At 41.6% G+C, this 7767-nt stretch overlaps 1 protein-coding gene across 6 annotated transcripts in view; it reads left to right on the top strand.

The window, feature by feature from the left end:
• Window positions 1-7767, top strand: part of PTHLH (parathyroid hormone like hormone) — a 15330-nt gene that overhangs the window by 3083 nt on the left and 4480 nt on the right. For 5 of the 6 annotated variants that reach the window (XM_019515984.1, XM_019515982.1, XM_019515980.1 and 2 more), the window contains exons 2-3: window positions 666-785; window positions 6664-7087. In XM_019515984.1, the coding sequence (XP_019371529.1) occupies window positions 685-785; window positions 6664-7075 (513 nt within the window). In that variant the 5' untranslated portion in view covers window positions 666-684 and the 3' untranslated portion in view covers window positions 7076-7087. Of the gene's footprint in view, window positions 1-106; window positions 412-665; window positions 786-6663; window positions 7088-7767 lie in introns of those variants that run through there. The other variant, XM_019515981.1, reaches the window with a different exon arrangement.

The raw sequence follows: 7767 nt of genomic DNA, 5'->3' as shown, positions 1-7767 counted from the left end.
GTTTCCGAGCCCAGCGCCGCCCGGGCGGGGGAGCCTCCGCCCCGGCCGGCACAACCTGCGCGGCGGCCCGGCCGCGCGAGAGGTACCTGGGCTTCTCCCCGGGGTGCCCCCGCCTGGGATCCGCGCCGCCCAGCGCCAAACCAGCTCGACTTTCTGGGCCCTTTTCTCCCCTCTGGGAAGGGGGACCTGCCCTGCAACCCCCCCGCCCCCCGGGCAGAGAGTCAGGGCCAAGCTGCTACGGGAGACATGTAAACACGCTCCCCAGCCCGATCCGGAGCCCCGCCAGCTCCTTTTTTTCATTACCAGGAGAGCGATCGCCTCCCATTATTTTTGGAGAGCGAGAGGAGGAGGGCGGGAGGGAGCCTGAGCAAACTTGGGAGCAGCTGATCTCTAAGAAGCGAGAGCTAAAAAGTTGGTTTTCCTGTTTTCTTTTCTTTTCTTCTCCCCTTTTCTTTTCTTTTCTCTTCCCTTCCCTTTTTTCTGTCCTTCTTCTCTTTTCTCCTTCCCTTTCCTTTTCTTTTCTTCCCTTTTTTTTCCTTTTCTCATCTCTCCTCTTCTTCCCTCTTCTCCCTCCCCCCGTGTCGAGGCTGGGGTAGCCCCGGGGCCAGCCCTCCTCCGCGGAGCCGGAGCCGGAGGCGGCAGCGCTGACCCCGCTTCCCTTGCAGGTCCCCGCCGGAGGAGACCATGTTCCCCAGGCTGTTGCAGCAGTGGAGCTTCGCCGTCTTCCTGCTCAGCTACTCCGTGCCTTGCTGCGGAAGATCGGTGGAGGGCATCAGCCGCAGGCAGTAAGTGTCTCCTTCGCTGGGAGTGGGGAGGGCAAGCGGGCTGCAGCTGCAGCACATGTGCCCATAACTCTTCGCATGCTCCCAGCTCTCCAAGGGCAGAGCTACCTACCCCGGCTGGTGGCTTCAAAAGTTACCTGCACAAGGTATCTCACCAGGACTGTTTAAGAAGCGGGGAATGAAGGATAATGCATGGCTCTCCGACCCTGTAAGACACTCGGGTGTATGACTGCATGTTGGCCTGAGAAGCCTCAGTGTCATGTAGAAGAGCAACACCTAGGTGGTTCTCTAGTATCTCGAGGTATTTGCGTGTCTCTGATAAACTAATCTTGCATCCTGCTTTACTTAATAAGCTTGCATTATATACCAGAGCAGCAATTTAGGTGTATTGGCACAGAGCCAAGCTAGATAAATGTCAATAAAGGGGCTCACTAGTTAGATTTACAATAAAAAAGTACCTATAAAAGGCGGGGGGGAGGGAGGTGTGTTATTGGACTTGTGTCACTTTGCACTAAGTTCTTCAATTGGAGTCAACTATTTGACTTAGAGACAGAAGCATTTTTATAGACAAATGACAACTTGATTTGGGATGTTATGCTCAGGAAAGGTCTTCCTTCCTTTCCCTCTTCCAAAGCAATTGGTCTGGGTCATATCAGTGAATGGTAAGGGGAGTGCAGGAAAGAACCCCACAGAAATGACCTCAGATCAACAGCCTATATATGTTGCTATGCTACTCACTGTCTGTAGCAGTTTAGTTCAGGATAAAATATTCTAGGATCAGCCCAGTGAAGAAGGGGTTAAGGACAGCTGGTAGGACTTGGTGTTTCTCCCAGTCCAAAGGAAACAGGCAGGTTGGAGAGAGAGTTTGGAAATGTTATCGACTTGTTTAGGGTTGTTTCACAGACAATACCTTGACTCAAGTTCAGGAGGGATTCCTTGCAGCTGCTCAAGTAATGTACATAAGGACAAGCTTTCTATATCTCACTTCCTCCACCAATTAAAAAAACCCACCCCAAGTTAAATTACTTTAGGCATGTCTGAACTTTGGCACCAGATCAAAATTATTATAAATCTCCTAAGGCAAATCATGTATAACATTGTAATGATGGTAACACTACTCTTCCCGTTAACATTTAGCTGTTTTGCACTACTGTGCAATATACACTTGGAACTATTTTTTAATGATTATTATTAAACCATTTTGTTCTCTTTGGCTGTGAAAATAAGACAAGCCTGAGATTATGTAAATAACAACAACATAATAAAAATCCCTAAATCAGAATTAAATACAGCATCTCCTTGGCTAAAAAAAATGGTGAATTGGAATAATGCCAATTTCTGTTTAAATTTCAGGATTTAGTAAAAAATGCCTGTTGCCTTGTTGAGTGGTGTGTCATTTCAACTCTTGTTATGTGGTGAGATTAGATTTTTTCTCTCCTTATCCCATCCTGGCAGGTAAATTGTAAAGTAGGTGCTAAATTGTCAAAAAGGGTTTCTTGATCCCCTCTTTGCTATGGCATGTAAAATGCACGCAAGAAAACATTTAGCTGTCCCTCAGTGGCATTCATGTGGGTACAACACTAACACCACACACAAACATATATCCTGTTTTAATATCACCACAAGTTGTTTCTAGACTTAATGGTTAATAACTTACTTAAGCATGGACATGACCAGCAAAAATTTAAACAAGTCATAGACTACAATATTGGAAATCACATTATTACTGTGCTTTTCACAATAATCAAAAAATGATCTAGGCTCTATTCTACAGACCTTATTCAGACAAGTCTTATAGAAGCGAGTGGGAAGTTTGCCCATGTAAGGACTGCAGGGCCTATTATATGATATAAATGCTTTAGCTGTTCAAGAAATTTCTAGAAACCAAGTAATGCCTCAGAGTGAAATTAGATATTTTTATCTGCTTGCATCATCACATCTTCAAATCTGTTTCAAATACTTTTCCGGTTGATGTTAACTAAGGGTCCAATCCTGAGCAGGACTGAGTGGCTTTGGATCTGAGTGGGACAGATCCAACGCCAACTGAAATCTTTCTCCAAATTGAGATATTTGTGGTCAGCTCGAAGATGAATATTCAGTTAGGGTAATGATGCAGTTAAAAACTACCCAAGACACAAAGCCAATGCTTTAAAAACATATTTGCTACAGACAGACAAAAGAGTGAAAAGAAGGGAAGAAAGTAAAGGAAGTTTTCTAAAAAGAACAGATGTAAAAAGAAGTATGACTTCCAAAATACAGTGTAACTTTAGATGTCCAAACATTCACAGGTTAGAGATTCATAACGTTGAGCCTAAGTGAGCCTTCCCCATGAGATATAAAGGTAGATAGCTACTAGTAGTATTCTGGTACAAGATAATTAATTTGGTATTTAGTCAAATAAAAACCATCATCTCCATCTTTCTCAAAACTACCTACCACTTGCAAGCTTAACATGTACTGCACTGAGCTGGAGGCAAACTCTTCCTTTTCATGAGAAGTATATTTCATAAAAGGAAGGAAGGAAGGGACCTCTAGTGGGTCATCTTGACCCTAACATCCTAATAGTTCTTAACTTTATTCCATGCTAATACTAGAAATCTCCTGTGTAGTTTCACTTACACAATGAATGAGCAAATAAAGTCATTCCAGAGACTGAGAATACAATTCAGTTTCCATCCCCTTTCTTACTCAGTATACTTTGTGGGACTGGGAGAAGGGAGTATTTTAATCACATTGTTGATATCTATGTTATGGAATGCCTCTCTGAAGGACTCCTACAAGAATCTTCTTCAAGTCTTAGAAGCAGAGGATTTATTTGAAGGACTTTATGGGGTGGGGTGGGGTGGGATGGGGTGGGGAGGGGAGGAATTTACATCTACCACATCTTTTTCAAGTCAGGAGACTTATTTCTCACTGCACAAAAAGAGGCAAAATATAATCTTCAAGTCTGGCTGGATAATAAAAGTCACGTGAAATGTAACGCTACATAATGTTATACAATTATCTGGAATAGCAGAATGCTGTTTGGGGTCAGATTTGCATGCTAAATATCAGACAGACCTTTACACTGAAACCCACCCTCTCCTGGCACAGTACCCATTCACATGTCACTCTATGGATTATTTTGAAAATGTATATTCAAGTAAGATGTAGGTCCTGTAATACTGTTTGACTGTATTGTTTGCATTGGAATCAAAGCTCTAGGTTAAGGCTATGTAAAATAGAATTCCTTTTCAATCAAAAGTCCTGTAATGACAGCCTTTTAAGATTCCAGATTTTGTAACAGTGGGCAGATTGACTAAATATACATTACAGGATTAAGGCAGCTTTGAGTTCTCTGTGATAAAAAACACATTATCCCCAGTAGTTTATAAGAAGCAAAAGGAAAGCATTGCTCATCACATAAAGCATACTATTTTAAACACAGTAAAGCACTAAGACTTTGTATACTTTTTATAAACTAGGAGGGGGTGGGGGGACGATAACTACATTTCCCATGAAAATATCCTGGGAAAATACAGTACTGGAATTAGGAATGTGGTGTGAGTCACAATGGATAGACTGGCAACCATGACAAAAGTATGCCACTCTCAGAAGAGCAAGGTGCTGGTTTTAATAGCATATGTATGAGTCAGCCTGATCTAATCAAAGAGGTAGCTAAAGATGACTATTGATTACTGTTATGGAGCAAAAGTTTACAGCTTGGAGTATCAGATTGAGTGTGGCTAGGGTACCAAAAAAGGCCATAAGAATGACTAGAGTAGCATTCAAACAGGTATTGCTGAATGTCTGATTATTGGTTACATTTTTTGTCTTGTGGAGCCAGATCCTGAACTAGTGTTCATGAAAATGGTTCCACTGAAGGAAATGAAGCCATACTCATATACACCAGTTCAGTATCATGCTCTTATGTTTTTGCTTCGAAGGAAGTAGCATACAAAACTCCACAAATTCCAGGAAGGTGGATTTAGATTAGGCATAAGAAAAAAGTTCTTTACGGTGCGAGTGTCCAGGGTTTGGAACAGACTCCCCCCCAGAGGTGATGCAAGCACCTACTCTGGATTCTTTCAAAAAACGTCTGGATATTTTTCTTGCTGGGATCACTTGATCCCAGCTGACTTCCTGCCTATGGCAGTGGGGGGGGGAGGGGGGTGGCACTGGACTCAATGATCTCATGAGGTCCCTTCAGCCCCTAATGTTTATGAAATATATGAAAAATGCTGGCACCAAAACCTGAGGTCCTCTGAAACATCTTGTTACAGAATTCTTGAAACTCAGAAACTGCTTAGCAAAATAGTGTCTTGTGAACCTTTAGAGTGAATCTGGATGCAGTTTTGAGCAAATGTTTCCCATATATCACTTTACATCAGAATCATGATAAATTCTCCTCTGATAAAGCTGTGTTGTGTGGAGCCAACAAAGTACGTGCAACTCTATGACTGATTACATAATCTCTTCCCTGCATTTGGCAAACAGTTCAGAAGGGGCTGAACGCTCTTCATCATTTCATATATAGTAATACCCTGCCACATTTTGAAACTCCATACTTTGCCATGGTAATTGATGGAGTGGGACTATTCACTCAAAAAGTTGTGTGTCTTCACCCACCTTGTCTATATTCAGAAACAACTGTGCATCATCAGCTACTGATCAAATTACTACAAAACAGGCAAGACACAGAAATCATTTTCTTTGGCTATGCATCCTCTCTCATGGAATCAGGATACTACATGTGACTTGATTTGTGCTAGCCAATCTCAGTACATCAAGGCAAGGCAAGCTGGAAGGATTACTGGTTAATAGCATTCATGGGAACATAACTTTAATCCCAGCTTGCGCACTTTCTGTGGTTCACAGTGCAGCTGTGCATCCTTCCCACCACACCAAAGAGAAAGGAGTGTGTTTTCTCACGGTTATTTATTGTCCAGACACCTCTTGGATCATCCATTTCTGAAAGGTTTCTGATTACTCTACCTTGTTAGCCAGTATAAGCTGTTTGTAAGGCTTTTAGTTAAGTCATCTTATAATTCCTCAAACAGGCTAACAAACCAAAATGAACAATACAGCAGCTTTGGAAATATAAGGAATAGCAATACATGGAAGAAAAAAAAAAGATTGAAGGACCACAGGAAAGAACTAGTGCAATGCACAGACTGGATCCAGGCAGTACAGAACAGAATTTTATGTTAAAACTTTAAAATTGGGGGCTTAACAATTCAGTGCATAAAAGCATCATTACACAAGTGGCTGAGAACCAGTCAGTGTTAGCTGCTAAATGCTCACAAATTCTGAATGCCAGGCTACTTGTTTAGATATCTGAATGTAGATTTTGGCACCTAAGTTTTAGGGATCCAGACTTGATCACTTTGGTCAAAGAAATCTTTTTTCCATTAAGTACCAGCAATCACATTTAGTGAGCCACAAGGGTAAATTGAATTTTTCTACAGAAAGCACTTCAACAGAGCAAAAAATTGATACTGAAATGATATCACATAAACAGAGTTCCAGGCTACACTACAAATATTTCTTTTTTCCTGTCAGGTCTGTTCCTTTCCTAATTTTGGGAACCACCTTCCTTGTTTTAGTGCCTACAGTGCCTTGTACCATTAAGATACATTGTTCTAGAACAGAGCATTGACTAATCCATCTACAGGTCCAGATGTGTGTAATGGGTCAGCAGAGAATATTACTAGCTTCGGTTCTTCCCCTTTGTGCAGGGAGTTTGTTCCAACCTTCTGACTTAGCCAGGTATATTAAAAGCTTGAAAGCTGGTACAGCATTCTCTGTAGCTACAACTGCCAAAGATGAGGTAAGTTCTGCCAAGTAGTAGGCAATAATGAAATTATAAGTGTTTTTTCCCCCTCCTTCCTTTTTATTTTAGTAAGAGAGCTGTATCAGAGCATCAACTACTGCATGACAAAGGGAGATCTATCCAAGATTTACGAAGAAGAATGTTCCTCCAAAATTTAATTGAGGGAGTGAACACAGCAGAGATCCGGGCTACTTCTGAGGTTTCTCCTAACCCTAAGCCTGCTACCAACACAAAGAACTACCCAGTTCGATTTGGCAGTGAAGATGAAGGCAAATACCTAACTCAGGAGACAAACAAAGCTCAAACATACAAGGAGCAGCCCCTGAAGGCACCTGGTAAGAGGAAGAAAGCAAAGCCTGGAAAACGCAAGGAACAAGAAAAGAAAAAGAGGCGTACTCGATCAACATGGCCAAATTCTGGAGTACCTGGTAGTGGAGACAAAGGGTTCTCTCTCTTGGAAATCTCTGGTTTCTACACATGATCATAATTTAAGGTAATTCCACTTTATCTTTAGCAGGAACATACTATATAATATATATATTGTCCTATTTTACCTATACCTCAAACAAATCTGGAGCTCTCCTTGTTTTCTGAGAATAATTTATAACACCAATGATTCCCCCCACCAAAAAGAATCGCTGAATGACTTCAAAATGCTTTTCAAAGAAAATCATCATTCCAGTGGTACTAGCTCGGAGACTGAGGCACAGAAGTGCAGCAACTCCCCCACTGTCATACATCAACTCATTTCTGGGCAGGGGTTAGATAAATTTGTTATCACAAAGAAGACTTTCATGAAAACAGAGGTTATAGTGATAGTTATTTCAGAAAAAGGAATACACCTCCCATCTAGTAAAACTTCCTGGGCCGATTTTACTTTGCGTTTCTTCATATCTGATTTTGGTGCCATACTTCTAGCACAACAGAATGAGAGCTTTGAGCCTTAGTTAAAACCCTGCTTCAAGAAAACAAAATAGGTTTTCTTCCCTCCCCCACCCTCTTTTTTGGCAACTTTCCTATCCTTACTTTACAGTTTTTCTTTTTTTACTGTTTCACCTTAGGGGAGAACATGGAAAGTTTCTCTCTCTCAAGTAATATCTGCGAACAACACAAACCAGCCTTTTGCCATAAAATTTCCCCTGCCATTAGGACTCTTTTTTTTTTTTTTTTTTT

Source organism: Gavialis gangeticus, unplaced genomic scaffold, assembly GCF_001723915.1.
Source record: "Gavialis gangeticus isolate Ggan-Ray unplaced genomic scaffold, GavGan_comp1, whole genome shotgun sequence".
Lineage (NCBI taxonomy): Eukaryota > Metazoa > Chordata > Crocodylia > Gavialidae > Gavialis > Gavialis gangeticus.
The sequence above is the reverse complement of the archived record's forward strand: the minus strand, read 5'-3'. Positions and strand labels throughout refer to the sequence as shown.